This window comes from Eschrichtius robustus, chromosome 7 (genome assembly GCF_028021215.1).
Source record: "Eschrichtius robustus isolate mEscRob2 chromosome 7, mEscRob2.pri, whole genome shotgun sequence".
NCBI classification, from domain to species: Eukaryota; Metazoa; Chordata; class Mammalia; order Artiodactyla; family Eschrichtiidae; genus Eschrichtius; species Eschrichtius robustus.
In genome coordinates, this window is record NC_090830.1 from 111,565,497 (window position 1) to 111,581,889 (window position 16,393).

Consider the following 16,393-nt stretch of genomic DNA (forward strand, 5'->3'; position numbering starts at 1 on the left):
AATGCTTATTGAGGATTTGGATAACTACTTCACTGTTAGGAAGAGATTTTTTAAATTGTGTTTTCATTATGACTCCATCTCCATTTATTGATCAAGGGATTTCTTGCCTCACTTAACTCCATAATCTGTTGCTCAGATTAAGAAAATCCGAAAACTATTGTTTGGTAGCACGACTATAGACTTTAAAGCGACACCTTGGAAGCTGGATGATTCAAATACTATAATCCAAGAAAAGCAACTAATTGATTATGCAGAACATGTTTTTATGCATCTCTTTTTCATGATCCAAGCATGCAATGAAATGAATCAGATTAAATGTTTTGTAGATGTGCTGTTATAGAAACAGGAGCTTGCTAGTGTAGTAACATCCAACAGAACGCAATAAGACAAGAGATTGGAAATAATATGTGTGAAACGCCCTTAATAAACAAACATATAAGTCACTATTCATTCAACACATTTTGAGCATTTATTATATTCTTTTTTTATCTAAGAAACGATGCTAGGTACAGTAACTTCTCAAGTATTAGGAGCAGAAAAATGCCCCTTATTTCAGTATTTCCTTTGTTGCATCCCTGCTACCTAGTATATACCTATGGATACATACTTTGGGGATGAATGAGAGACCTGTACGTTCAGTTTACCTTCTATCCTCCACTTTGCCACCCTGTTAGCCACTTTGTTCCTCATTAATTCTTCCTCCTGAAGGCTAACGGGGAAGGGAAGGAGGTGAGCTTGAGGCCAGTCAGGCATGCTTAGTTAGCAAAGCAGTTAAATCTTGAGTACAATAAACTTTAAAGACCCATCTAAATTCCGTGTCATTTAAGATTTTGTTCCATCCAACTGATTGAACAGGCCTGACAGTTAAGGCTTGAACAACCTTGAGATTGATATTTTGGTTAATAGTTATTATAATATCTGATCTGTCTCTGGAAGATTTTGTAGTAAGTTAAAGTGTAAGAGTCTGTCTAAAGAACAAGGGAAGGGAACACTAATTTGCCCAGTACTTATTACATGAGAGACTCTGAGCTGTGCACTTTGCATTGCTTACCATTTTTATGGTTTACAATTGCCCAGAAAAGTAGAATGCCCATTTTATAGATGTGGAAACAAGCTCAGAGATACTCTGACCAGCCTCTCAGTGTGTAGGGAAAACGCTAACAGCCTCCAAAGCACAAGCCCTTTGCAAAGGAGGATTGGAGGCTGCTGGCAGTTTTCACTAAACTATGCTCTCCACACTTAACATGGGTAATTGAAAGCTGAGCCTATGTTCCCTTCAGAAATCTCCCAGGAATCTGGCTGCAGAGATTTTATGGATAACTCATTTCAGCAACTGAGAAACAAAATGCGTTTGTGGAATAAAAATAGTCTTTATTTCAATGAGGTGTTTTTTCTTCTTTAAAAGAAAGAGAAAAAGGAGCCACCCCCAGCACTTAGCAAGAATCCTCACAGAATGAACAAGTCTTCAGATTGGGCTGTGCAGACTACCGAGGAAATGGTGACAGCATCAGGGCACTTTGGCCTAAGATGTTAAAGAGAAGATGTAATGAACAGCTGGGGATTTCTGAGGCACAACTGTGTGACACTGGAAGCCCAAATGTTGGCCATCTTCATTGAGGACAGCTACCGAGCTCCGGGTTTGCCTCCCCCCTCGCCCTCTTCAAGATGGGTGTCGCCAGCTGCCGCAGCGCGCTCTGCTACCCGCGCCTGCCACCCGCGCCTGCCAACGCCTGCCCGCCCCCACGCGCCCGCCGAAGCCGACGCGGCCCGGAGGCCGCGGCGGCCCCACCCGCCCCCACCCGCCCCCCGCGTCCCCGCGTCCCCGCGTCCCCGCGTCCCCGTCCCCATCTCCGTCTCCGTCCCTGTGCACGTGACGGGGGGCAGTCTTCCTTCTCTCCTCCCCCTCCCCGAAACCCCGCCTTTCCCTGAGAGGCTGCGGCTTTCTATTGCGCCACGACAGGAATGACCGCCGTGTCAGCCAATCAAAACGCGACGCTTCAAGTAAGACCCGCCCCCTGTTGGTCCTCAGGTTCCTTCCCGCTCACACCGGAGTCACTTCCGAAGAGAGAGAACCGCCATGAAGAGAGAAGGGGGTGCCGCCCACCTCTGCTCCGACAGCCTCCCCGAGTCCCAGCAGCAAGACGGCAACCACGCACCCAACTTCTCCAGCCACAGCACATGCCGCCGTCGCCAGCGGCGCCGACATGACAAGGCGCTGCATGCCCGCTAGGCCAGGTTTCCCCTCATCCCCAGCCCCGGGGTCGTCGCCCCCGCGCTGCCATCTGAGACCCGGTAGTACCGCCCCTGCTGCAGCGGGAAAGAGAACAGAGAGTCCTGGGGACAGGTACCGTGCAGAGGGCTTGAGAAGGGGCCGGGTCGCGGGGGCAAGGGTATGAGGGAGGACTGCGGACGGCCGCTCTTCCAGTTCCCGCCATCCTCCGCGAGCTCAGGCCTCCGCGTCCGGGGCCTGGCAAACCACCGCCCCGCCTCCGCGCGGGGGCTGCTGGGAGCTGGAGTCTCCTTTTCTGTAGTTGGGACGCTGTTCTTGGTCTAGTGACCACAGCCTGGATGGCTACGGACCACCCGCCTTAGGTAGAACGTGATTTTTGTCCTTTACTTTAGCTGGACCCGGGGCCCTGACTGCTAAATGCATATTTAAGTGGTTTTCTGTACGCTGTCAGTTTTACTGATTCTAGTGGTTGAATAGTATAAGCCTTTTCTGTATTGTGGGTGAAATTATGTAAGATGTGATGAGGCAAACCCTTCCACGAATTGCTTTAAAGTCCACTATGCACGATAAGTCTTAATTTAAAAAACATGCAGATTTGGAATGTGATATGTTTTCTCCTTCAGTAACTTTACGCCTCTCCAAGAGGCCAGGTTTTTTTGTAAAGATTTTGTGGGAGCTATGTAATGAGATGGGGAGTTTAATCAAATGAAATCCTCTGACAATAAAACATGTTTAAATTCTCTACGCACTTGGTACTGTCTTTTTTATTTTAAGTTTAAAAGCTTGTAACATAAGTTTAACAGTAAATTTATCTTCTAATATTGTGGTACAGGTCCACAACCTCTTATCTTAATTCAGAAAGCTATGAAAATCGAAAGTTTTCAATAAGTTTGGCACCACATCTAGCTTGGCAGCCAAACCTGACCAGAACTAATGGAAGGCTATAGATGGTCTTTATCTCATTAGGTGTGAGTGTTCGTAAGTTTTGTTGGAGAAATATTAATGTGTTTGCTTACAGGGTGCAGTCTCAGACCCCACTGGGGGCTTTACATAATGCATCCAAAAAAAAAATTTAGAATTCTAAAACACATTTGGCCCCAAAAGTTTCAGATAAGGGTTTGTGTACTGTTACAAATAATTTTTTAATTAGTTTAATTAGTTATAAATAAGTAATGGACCTTTCTGTGCATATGAACTTAGGGGACTGTTCTTTCTTGAAAGTCACATTCATGGTTATTTTACAGGTTTCTTGTATGTTTTACCCAAAGCCATTTTTCTCTCAGGTGTATTAACCAAAAAGATGTAATACTTTACGGAAGAGATACAGAGTTACTTTTAGTAATTAACATAAAAACATTCAGTATTGTTTTGAGTTAATTAGCTGCTTTTTAGTCCTTTCTCATCTCTCTTTACTCAACCAGTAACTGAAGGCATCATCCTTCTCCCCTTTGCAGACCTCTGGTATTTCTTCTTTTACCCTCTGATATAATTTATTTTATGAAAAAAATGCATACATTCCCACTCATTCATTTCATAGCTGCTTAGCTTTTCTACCAGCATCTCAAACAAACACTGTGGACTCTCAGTAAACCATTAAGAATGGGCATTGCTATTCTAATGTGGCAAGTAAAGAGTACAAGATGTAGAAGAAGCATAACCTTCAAAGGACTTGGATTGTTCAAGTTTCCTCTGAGCATTCCAAGCTCATAGTGGACAAATATTTAGGGAAACTCATCTACTGCTTATTTTCTTTCAGCTAAAATGAATACATTTTAGCAAAATTTGCCAGAAAGGTGATTTGTTGCTCAACATACAATAACATCCCTCTATGCAGTTGACAACTCTAAACACATGAACAAATCAGAATACAAATTACGGTAATATGGTCCTACTTCACTTTGTGTTCATTGTAGGATGCAGAAACCCTTAAAAATTAAAACAATTTGGTTTTTGTTACTCTTGTTAACTTTCTCCTTTTTCTCTGTTTTGTGTTTTTCCCAGGCAACGCATTATTTTCGTAAATATCTTAAGAATTCTTAGTAAAAAATTAAGATTTTGAAACACTATTCATTCCAGTTTTTGCTATTACTTAGATTAACATCTAACTGTAGTGTATAAAGAGTATAGTATAAGGTTAGAACTTGATCCTTTCTTCCTTTTGCCCAGTACACTCTTCATCTGCCTCTCCAGACCAGCAAAATCACCCATATTTGCCATTCTACCATCTGCTCTTGTTATGAGTCTGTTCAGGTTTTACTTAGTTTTTATAATCTCCATTATTTGTTCAGCAAACATCTATTGAGCATTATTTTGTACCTGGCACTGGAGATATCAAGGAATAGGATCAGATCCCCTCAAGTTCTTTTCTTCTCCCACACAGCAGCAAGCTTTCCAGTCCTAGGAAATACTCTACCAATTCCTTAGATCCACACTCCAGTCTTATCATTTTAGTACTATAGAGTATATAAACCTCAATACTGCTTTTATAAATTTACTCCTACAGGAAGTGCTGAATTTAATTGTAAAAATTTTTTATAATCAGCTTAGCAAAGCATTATTGTCATTGTCAGAACTTGATTAAACCAGATAGTGAAATTCAGCCTATAGTCTATAAATCTACTAATATTCTCCACTTAATCTGAATTATTGAAGTTTTAATATTTGCTAATGTGATCCCATATTAGTTATGCTTTTATTTTCAGGAAGCAGTCAATTATAGATTTCTTCAAACCAGCTTCAAAACAAGGTATGTATACTGTTAATGCATCTTTTGTGGGATCTTTTGGGGAGGAAGATGGAGTCAATTTTTAAATCTACTCTAAACTCTTATGAATTTGATTAAACATGGTATTCAAAATAGAAAATATAAAGAAGATGCAGTGTTGTTTACAAAGATAAGTTCTAAACATCATGAAGAAACTGTTTGCTGTTACGCTTTCTTAATTGAAAATATTCCAGTCAATAATGTTCATAATGTATACTATTTCGATTCTGTATTAAAGTAACTTATTTCATAAGTGGAGCTATAGGGAGCTTACATGATGTAACAAAAGGGAGCTTTGTGAAAGTAAGGCTATTAAATCATGTCTTAATTTCCGCCCCCAATAATATGTGTATCATTTAATTATCAATTTGAAAACTTTTGTGATAGCTTAATATTTTAAGTATAATAATTTATAATAAATATACAAATGTAATAGTTTGTGCTATTTTTAATAACATACAATGTGTATGTGTTTTAATTGGCTATTTAGATAGACATATGTTGGATTCTCCACAAAAATCGAACATCAAATATGGAGAAAGTGGATTGTCCATCAGTGGGACAGAGCAGTTTGAAAGGAAACTATCCTCACCAAAAAGATGTAAACCCAAAAGGGTGCCATCAGAAAAGAGCCCCGTCTTAGAGGCATTCATGAAAGGTGTTAAAGAGCACCATAGAGATCATGGTGTACATGAGTCACGTCAGCCTTGTGTGTCACTGGCCACCAAATGTCCAAAGGCAGTTACAAAATACGTTCCTCCTTCATATCTCTTGTCAAAAGAGACGAAGAAAAAACATCAGTCTCCAGAGGGAAGGAAGTCACATTTCATTCATGAAAATAGCAGGGAGAAGAATGATGGAGATCGAGGCAAAATCAGTGCAGATTCTAAAAAGCAGGCCGTGGTGACAGAAGCTGACATCTTCAAGAACAGCTCCAGAAGCCTTAGCAGCAGGAGCAGCCTATCCAGGCACCACCCAGGAGAAAGCCCACTGGGAGCTAAGTTCCAGTTGTCTCTAGCTTCTTACTGCAGAGAAAGAGAACTAAAGAGGTTGAGAAGGGAGCAAATGGAGCAGAGAATCAACTCAGAAAATTCTTTCTCAGCAGCAAGCACTCTTTCCTTAAAATCCTCTAGTATAGGAAGAAGATGCAAACCAAGGCAGGAACAGAGTAAACAGAATGATGTCACAGCCGGAAATAGTAATCTTTCAAACCTGGTATGTGCAATAAATGCTGAATTAGCTTGGCTACTGTTTTATCGTATTTAGAATACTAAATCCAAAAATGTTTGATAATTGTTAAGAAACAATTTGGTACCTTTTGTTAGGGAAATACTGATACACAGTTTGTATAGAAGCTAGTTTCATTAAATTTCCTCCAACTGTCTGTCGAACTTAGTAAAGCATTGTTTTTTGCCCATAATTTTTTCAGACCAGGAACAAAGATCTTTCTTAATCAGGAAAGTAAGCATTTTTTTTAAGACAAGTACAGTCATTTTTAAGTTAGGCTGCACTGAAGGGAGATTCTTAAGGGAATGGAAAATCTAAAACAACAGGAAATGGTTTAGAACAGAGGTTCTCAAAATGTTCTTGTACTAGCAACATCAGCATCACCTAGGAACTTGTTAGAAATGCAGATTCTCAGGCCCCACTCCAAACCCAATGAACCAGAAACTGTGAAGTAGAGTCCCGCAATCTGCAATTAACAAGCCTTCCAGATTATTCTGCTGCACTTTAAAGTTTGAAAATCACTGGTTTAGGTTATATGTCTTAAGTAGTTGAGTATAGGTCTTAGAAAACTTAGAATATGATGAAAACTATCCAGAAACATCTTAAGCTCATCAAACTTCTGTTTTGAGAATTAGCATAAAAGGTGTTCCTGTCCCCTGGAAAGTCAAGTTGTTAAGTACATCTGTATCAGAAAGCTTCTCTACATACAGAGCAACTAAAGGAAGATGAGATATCAAGAAAGTGCTATGTTGATAAGATACTATGAGATTTTAAAACCAGATGGACCAAAAATAAACCAAACTATGACATTCTAAGAGTGAATGGAGTTGTATTTTATACTGCTGGAAAATTATATTTGTAAACTCATGGGTTTGTTTGCAAGGAATTTGGTGCCTTTACCAGTGAGATTTGCTAATGATCAATAGAAGTTAGTAACATTTGGTCCATTTTCATAACATTTCAGTGTTTGGTGGTGTATCAGTACCTAAACAGAAGTGTTGAAGAGTGAGTTGTAGCCATTTGATAGGCAAATGTTAGGCTATTTCTTTATTAAAATAATAGTAGTACAGTGCTCTAATATTAATCTTGAGCTATTAATAAAAATTTCTAAATTTACATTATGAAAACTGACATTTTTACATATATAAATGTACTTCATTTTTATGAAGAGACTTAAGAATTTGAAATATTTTATTATAGAAGTTTGGGTTTACCTCCAAATTTCATGCTTGCTTTATTCAGTCTAGAAATCTGTGTTTAAATATTATGAAGAAAAGTTCACATTCTTGACTGCTCCCAACTCCTAATTAATTTTTTCTCATTTTGCTAATAGGAAAATGGACCTCTCTCAAGAAAAAGATCCTCTTCTGATTCATGGGAACCTGCTTCAGGTAGAATCAAAATTTTCAGAATTTTAAATAAATTTGCATCTTAATGGCACTGTTTTTTACTTAAATTTGTTTAAATATGCAGTTTCCTTCCTAGAGGTAAATTGGGTGTCTCAGATTAGTTAAAAGTTTGGTAATGTTATATTCAGAAGGAATAGTTCTTGAATTCAGTATGTGTAAACAGTGGTTTGTCTTGGCTCTTCTCTGCCTTCTTCGAGAGTTCCTAACAATGTGCTTCTCATATTGGTACTCAGTGTTCTATTTCTGAATCCTTGGCTACATTAAGAAGCATAATCTTAAATTCTTGGAGTTATGGACTGAGGTCTTGATATTATAGATGCTTTGTTTAAGTTTGAAACTGTTATCAAGGTCCAAAACTGTTTCTTAATATTTCAAATACAAAGGTCCCTTTTTAATATCAAATTCAAGGACGCCTACATGATATTAATTTGTACTTTCAGTAACTGTTGATTGAGAAAATACATAATAACAAACAGCTACTGTTAATTCAGTAATTGTTAAAGTATTCTTTTTAACTAGAAGATAGAACAGTGTAAAATTCAGACACTGCAGAAATGTATAACATAGAAAATGAAAGGCCCCCGGAAATGCCAACTGTTCAGAATAGTCTGGTGTATCAAATTTCTTTTTCTGCTATAACTGCAGACTTTGAAAAATGGACTTTACAAATTTCCACAATCAGTAAGATACATTGGACATACTGATAATAGCCAACATTTATTGAGCACTTACTGTGCACCATGCTTTTAATCATTTGATTCACATCCTTATAAGGTGGTTACTTTTAGAGATGAAAAAACAGGTACAGAGAGACAGTTCTGACTCATTCTTCTTCAGGTTTCATGTAAAACTCTGTTTTTTATACATTGTAGAGGCGTACTGCATTTTGACCAAGTGATCTTGAGTCTTAAAATCCATCTGCAGCCAAGGCTGAAATCATATTTTACTGTTGTAGAAGGACCTTCTAGGATAAAAGAATAAATTTGAGGTTTTATGTGTTTTTTTTTTAATTTTTAAAAATTTTACAGTATTGTTGGTTTTAGTGATCAAATTTTAGTGGATTTTGACATTATAGTACAAGAACAATAATTTCTCAGCCATGAGCCATGAGATTGCTCCTGTACTGTGTTACATATTTGTAAAACTAAATAAATGATCACTTTGCACTGAGGTGAATGGAAAACAAAATGTCTTTAGGCTACCTCTGCTAGTATAAGGGACCACTGGTGGCGGTGTTGCCACCAAGCTGTTCAGCATTTTTTTCTCTGATAATGACTAAGATAAAAATTCTCTTCAGTTCATGGGTTTGCAGATTTCATCAGTGGTGACTAAAGTAGTTTCCCATATACTGTTTCCCGCATTCTTGAAGACTGCTTGAAAAGGATGCTTTCTACATATTTTCAGAGGCAGGTTTAAGATAATTGCCTTCACTTGCATTTTTATTTCTAATATGTTTGCATGTTTTCATAATCCTCATTAATAATTATGGTGTTGTAACCTTAGTAAACATACATTTATACTTCAGTTGAATGTCAACAGAATATAAAGGGCATAAGGGGATTTTTCACTCTAGATAACATGAAGAATGTTTATCTTTATCTGATAGATAAATAATGAATAGATATTAATAATCCAAATATTATGTTATATTTATATTACTGCTAATTACACTTAACAGTTGTGGTGATATACATAGTCACACATTCATTAATCACACACAAGTTCAGGGATTTCAAAAATGTTGGTAGGGTAGGCATTTAGCTCTTTGGTCTTCCAGAGCCCTGTCCTTTGGCTGAATTCTGAGGACCAACTTAATCCCTCCCTAGTTTATTCCATAATTTATTAATAACCAATCCCCTATTGAGCATTTGGATCTTTCCTTTTTTTCTTTTTACAAATTCAGTCCCTATCTTATCTGAGTATTTTATACATTAATAGATATTTGAAGTGTTATAAAACAAACATTCAGCCTACAGGTTGTACAAGAAGTATGAAAAGAATCATGAAATGTTTACAGTTACATTACTGCCCTAGAGAGCTTGCAAAAGGAGACCTGTAATACCAATTCACCCTCCTCTTAACACTAGATGTTAAAAGCTCTTAATAAGCTGATTTTTCGGGCTTCCCTGGTGGCGCAGTGGTTAAGAATCCGCCTGCCAGTGCAGGGGACACGGGTTCGAGCCCTGGTCTGGGAAGACCCCACATGCTGCAGAGCAACTAAGCCCGTGCGCCACAACTACTGAGCCCGCGTGCCTAGAGGCTGTGCTGTGCAACAAGAGAAGCCACAGCAGTGAGAAGCCCGCGCGTGGCAGTGAAGGCTAGCCCCTGCTCGCTGCAACTAGAGAAAAGACCGCACGCAGCAACACAGACCCAATGCAGCCAAAAATAAAAAAAAAAAAAAACACCGTCACTTAAAAAAAATAATAATAATAAGCTGATTTTTCCTAAACTTTGCACACAGTTTTTCTTTCCTCCTAGGTAAGTCTTTACTTCCTAAACAAAGCAGGAATTTCCCCTCATTACTAACTGTGTATAAATTGTCTGTCTTCTCTAAGGAAATGGAGCAAAACTCAAATTAGCAGCTCTGTAGCTTTTTTGTAACCCCCAAACTTAAGATAATCAGTGTAAGTCTTCTCTTTTTCTTAGTTACCTGATTTCTCATCCTGCCCTATAAGGGACCTCTGTCCTTTTTTATAAGACATTTAACTCCAGAAAACTTAGTGGGCATGGAATGATTTCTCAGGTAATAAAAGTATCTGTAGAAGAATGTAGATAGGAGCATTTGTTTATTAATTGATTTTTCATTCTTATAAATTGAGTTTTCCAGAGTATGTATTGATCAGGTTATGCAAATAATTGCTTAACTCTTGAGGTTTTTTGGTTTTTGTTTTTTAAATCAAGCTGTTAAGAATTTGGGGACATCTGTCCATGTGCAGAAAGAACTTGATTTAGGGAAATTTGATTTTGAGAATACTAGTTATATAAATAGTGAATTTTTAATGAATAATAAATTTTAAGAGTGAATTAATGAAACATCACATTTTTAAACACAGAAATTTTAAAAAACTGGTTAACTCAAATATATGTGCTTCTGGATGGAGCTCCTAACACAGAGACAAGTTGTATTAGTTTCCTAGGGCTGCCATAACAAAGTACCTAAACCTAGGTGGCTTAAAACAACAGAAATTTATTGTCTCATGATTCTGGAAGCTAGAATTCCCAAACTAAGGTTATCAGCAGGACCATGCTCTCTCTTAAAAACTATAGGGGAGACTCCTTTTACTTGCCCTTCCAGCTTCTGGTGTTTGTCTACAATCCTTAGCATTCCTTGACTTGTAGGTGCATCACTTCAGTCACGTGGCATCTTCTTCCTATGTGTCTTCATATTATCTTTCTTCTGCATGTCTTTCTCCATGTCCAAATTTCCTCTTTTTATAAGGACTCCAGTTGTATTGGATTAGGACTTACCCTAATGACCTCATTTTAATTTGATTGCCCCTATAAAGACCCTATTTCTAATTCAGGTCACATTCTGAGGTTCTGGGAGTTAACACTTCAACATATCATTTTGGGAGCTACAGTTCAACCCATAACACAGCTGAAGACTAGAGGGATACATGGGAAAGAATAAACAATTTAAATGTAGGGAAAAAGACTTAGGGGAATTTTTTTTAATTGAGAAATTAAAATTTTTCTGCCTTCAACTAGTTCTTGTATATGTATTTTAAGGTACTATAAATTTAGATGTAAAAGTGTTACATTTCTAGAACCAGGTAGGCTTTAGTCTAAGAAAGAGTATATGCACTTTGAGGAAAAGTGCCTTTAGGATCCTTTCCTTGATACAGATAAGCAGTTTTTTAGTGTTTTGGGGTGTAACATCTCTAATTCTATTTAGGTGGTAAACTTTTAATAGCTTTTGAATGAAAATGAGCATTTGTCATTAGCTTTGGACTAAATTTCATGGACACTACTATTTATCAGTTAATAAATAAAATATTAACTCTGTTTCCTCATTCCATATGTGGTTAATAATCTCAGCCTAAACTTTTAGAATTTAAACATTTTGTCAGGGTATTCTAGACACTTACTGAATAAACTTTAATAAGATAGGAAAGTATACTTTTCACTAATCTGGCAAAAATTAAATTTTAGCAGGCTCTAAGCAGAATAAATTCCCTGACAAAAGAAAAAGGAACTCTGTGGACTCAGATCTGAAAAGCACAAGAGAATCTATAATGCCAAAAGCAAAAGAGTCCTTCCTTGAGAAGCGTCCTGATGGACCACATCAGAGAGAAAAATTTATAAAACATATTGCACTGAAGACACCTGGTGGTGTATTGCGCTTGGAAGATATATCCAAGGAACCGAGTGAAGAAGCTGATTGCTCCTCTGCAGGCTTGGCACCTTCAAATTCTGGGCACCATTCTTCCAGGAATAGTGACCAAATTCGTGTGGCAAGTACCAAAGAGACTAAGATACAGAAACCCCACTTATCTTTACCTCAGGAAAAGTCTGCAGTTAAAAAAGCTAGCAACCTTCAGAAAAATAAAACTGCTAGCTCTGTGGCATCACAGGAGACAAAACTTCTACCTTTACTTTCCCATGTTCCAAGTGCTGGTTCCTCTCGGGTTCCGTTAAATGCTAAAAATTGCACTCTTCCAGTTCCTAAAAAAGATAAAGAGCGTTCCTCATCTAAAGAATGTTCTGGGCATTCTACAGAGTCCTCCAAACACAAGGAACACAAAGCAAAGACTAATAAGTCTGATTCTAACGTATCTACAGGGAAAATCTGTGGGGGATCTTTGCGTTCAGAATATGGCACTCCTACAAAGTCTCCCCCGGCTGCTTTGGAAGTTGTGCCATGTATTCCGAGCCCAACAGCACCTTCAGATAAAGCCCCTTCAGATAAAGAGAGTTCAGGAAATTCCAATGCAGGTAGCAATGCACTGAAAAGAAAACTAAGGGGTGATTTTGATAGTGATGAAGAAAGTTTAGGTTATAACCTAGACAGTGATGAGGAAGAGGAAACATTAAAATCACTGGAAGAAATAATGGCTTTGAACTTCAATCAGACTCCTGCAACTACAGGAAAGCCTCCTGCTCTTTCTAAGGGGCTTAGATCTCAGTCATCAGACTATACAGTAAGTAGTTTTATGACACTTATCTTTACTTGAGAGAAAGATGGATTGACTAGTGAAAGAGGGATAGATTGTTAGAACTTACTTTAAAATTCACTGTTTGTTACAACTTATAATTAGACTGAAAGCGGTATAGTTCTTTTTTGGTTAATGAATTTCCCATATCTTCAGCTTTATAACTGTAAATCAGTGGTCTCCAAACTTTTTTTGATCACACACACTTTTATTAGTAAAAAAAATTTTGAGCATGTACCCCAATATATATGTATACCTATAGATTATATACATGTACTACTATACTACTATGTACTTTCTAAAGCATATGAAGAAAACAGAATTTGAAAGGAAGACGAAAAAAGTATTTTCCTATATAAGTTATATAGAAGTTACAATAGAGTAAGTTCTACTGGAGTTTCTATAGAAGTTCCATATAAATAGAAGTTCTATTATTTTCTTCCTGCACCCCAATGGATCACCTTGCACACCCCCTGCTTTGGAGACCACTGCTGTAAATGAAGGTAGAGTGTAGAAATGTTGTTAATTGTGGTGTGCAATTTTATTTATAAAGTGCTTCATTCTATCTTGGGAATAAGCTGAATTAAATTCTCATGTGTGTAAAATTTGGTGGGGAAGGTGTTAATGTTTCATGGTAACACCTAAAAATTAGTAGTTTAATTCCACTAAAATAGAATTTAAAAATAAAGACAGGGTAGCTGTGGAGCCCTTGGGTGTTGACAGTCAGTTCCTAAGGCTAGCACGGTTTTTATAAGTAGTGCCTTTCCTAATAGATGGTAAAATCAAATTGCCTGCAGTACAAAATTCTAGATTTAAAGCATGATGGTGAAAATTATCTTTTTAAGAAAGATATCCTCCTGGCCCAGGTTATTGAAATAGAAAATATTTTTTAGTGTTCTGAATAATTTAAAACATCCCAATTCTTCTACTAAGATATGTTATAAAGTATTCCCAAATTTTCTTCTTGTTTTAGGAACATGTTCAGAGTGGAACTTATACAAATACTTTAGAGCGTCTAGTGAAGGAGATGGAAGACACACAAAGGTAGGTTAGCATCGTGACTATCTTGCTAAATTTAACATACTGTTTGTTTATATGGCTGGCTTTTAATTTACCTTAAAAAAACATGAGAAATGAGCATGTATTTTGTGCTAGTGCTGTTATAACAGTTTTGCTGTCAACTATGTTAGAAATAAGGTGTTCTTATTTACAGGCTCAATCAGAAGATCCTGGTTTTTATGGCATACTGCATTAATTAATAGTATGAATTCCTTTCTGCTTACCACAGCTGGTATCTGGTAGCTGAAGTTCTTGATCAAAAGCATGGGTAGAAATTTTTTTTTGTATTTTTTTTATTGTGACAAAAATATATAACAAAATTTACGATTTCAATCATCTTTAAATGTATAGTTCACTGGCATTACCATACATTCGCATTGTTGTGCAACCATCATCACCATCCATCTCCAGAACTTTTATTTTCCATCTTCCCTAACTGAAATTTTATACCCATTAAACAATAAATCCCTATCCTCCCCTTCCCTCTAGCCCCTGGCAACTACTACTCTTTCTGTTAGTATGAAATTGACTATTCTAGGTACCTCATATAAATGGGATCATACAGTATTTGTCCTTTTATGACTGGCTTATTTCACTTAGCATCATGTCTTCATGGTTCATCCATGTTGTAGCATGTGTCAGAATTTCCTTTTTTTTTTCTTTTGAATTTTATTTACTTTTTTATACAGCAGGTTCTTATGAGTTATCTAGTTTATACATATTACTGTATATATGTCAATCCCAATCTCCCAGTTCATCCCACCACCACCACTCCCCCCACCATTTTCCCGCCTTGGTGTCCATATGTTTGTTCTCTACATCTGTGTCTCTATTTCTGCTCTGCAAACGGTTCATCTGTACCATTTTTCCAGGTTCCACGTATATGCGTTAATATACAATATTTGTTTTTCTCTTTCTGACTTCACTCTGTATGACAGTCTCTAGATCCATCCACGTCTCTACAAATGACCCAATTTCATTCCTTTTTAAGGCTGAATAATATTCCACTGTATGTATGTACCTCATTTTATTTATCCATTTATCTATTGATGGACGCATTTGGGTTGCTTCTGTTTTTTGACTACTGTAAATTTTGCTGCTATGAACATGGGTGTACATATTATCTCTTCAGGTACCCACTTTAAGTTCTTTTGGGTATATACCCAGAAGTGGAATTGCTGGATCATATGGTAATTCTATACATAATTTTTTGAGGAATTGCTGTACTGTTTTCCATAGTGGCTGTACCATTTTATATTCCTACCAGTAGTGCACATGGGTCCAGTTTCTCTACCTCCTCACCAGCACTTGGTTTTTCTGGTTTTTTAATGATAGCCATCCTAACAGGTATGAAGTGGCATCTTCATACTTGTTAAACATTTGTATGCCATCCTAGTCCAAGTTTTGAAATGAGTATAACCAGAAGTGGTATTTCTACATCAAATTACTCTTCTGAGGAAGAAGTTTAGAATTATTACTGATACCCCACACACACACACACACACACATACAGAAATCAAAAAGTTTGGGAATTATAATAACCCCAATGAAATTTATGTAACTAGTTGCAAACTGCTTTTGCTTATGAAAGGGGAAAAATAATATTCCTTATTAGTTCAAAGACTATCCTTGAAACGAATGCAGAGAAATTCACTGAAACCTCAGTTGGCTTGAAGTTGGTATATATGTGTCTTTAAGTAGCTAAGCATAGGAATTGCAGACAGTTAGTAAGTGAGGAGTATTCCCCTTTCTGAATTTAACTAGAGCAATTTGTCTCTACTATAAAATTATTATTATTTTTTTTTTTAGCCTCACTGTGCGGCATTTGGGGTCTTAGTTCCCCAACCAGGGATGGAACCTGTGCCCCCTGCAAGGGAAGCATGGATTCCTAACCACTGGACTGCCAGGGAATTCCCGTCAACTGTAAAATTCTTTAAAAGTTTCATGAATTCATGTGATTTGTGATGTCAGATCTGAAGTTGCTTATTTAAAATTGAACATTGCACAGACCAAAGGCAGAGGTTCTAGTTTGATCTGATGATTAACTTTCCTGTAGTGATAGAGCAGTGCCTTCACTGGTCATTTACTGTTGTATTATACTCATCTACTGTGGGGCTGGAGCTGGGAATAAGGACCTTGGTTAAAGTAACTTAATCTTGGCAAGCAATATAAGCAAGGACTCCAGAGCTAAACTCTCTGGCTTTGAATCCCAGCTCCTTACATTGTGAGCTTGAGCAAGTTAGCTTTTCTAAGGCCTGTTTCCTCGTGTATGAAATGGGTAATAATCTACCTCATGGAATTGTTGTGAGGGTTAAAAGAGTTAATACATGAAGTCCTTGGTACACTGTCATAGTAACTGCTTAGTAAGTGTTGGGTGTTGTGATAATCACAGTGACAATGGTGATGACTACTGCTTCTAGAAAGCCTAGTTAACGTTATCAGGTTGTTGGTCTACTGGAAGTCCAGTGAGCATTAAAGATTAGAGGGATAATCAAATCAGTGGTGTTTATTCTTTGTGATTTTTCCTCCCCCGATCTCTAAATGATTTGGA

General features: G+C 37.4%; 1 protein-coding gene across 4 annotated transcripts in view; it reads left to right on the forward strand.

Moving 5' to 3' along the window:
- The first annotated feature begins 2,115 nt into the window (after positions 1–2,115).
- Positions 2,116–16,393, forward strand: part of SLF2 (SMC5-SMC6 complex localization factor 2) — a 41,316-nt gene continuing 27,038 nt past the window's right edge. The window contains exons 1-6 of one of the 4 annotated variants that reach the window (XM_068548381.1): positions 2,116–2,344; positions 4,933–4,976; positions 5,485–6,209; positions 7,555–7,612; positions 11,783–12,771; positions 13,757–13,827. In XM_068548381.1, coding sequence (XP_068404482.1) covers positions 2,205–2,344; positions 4,933–4,976; positions 5,485–6,209; positions 7,555–7,612; positions 11,783–12,771; positions 13,757–13,827 — 2,027 coding nt within the window. In that variant the 5' untranslated portion in view covers positions 2,116–2,204. Of the gene's footprint in view, positions 2,919–4,932; positions 4,977–5,484; positions 6,210–7,554; positions 7,613–11,782; positions 12,772–13,756; positions 13,828–16,393 lie in introns of those variants that run through there. The other 3 variants (XM_068548382.1, XM_068548383.1, XM_068548384.1) reach the window with 3 other exon arrangements.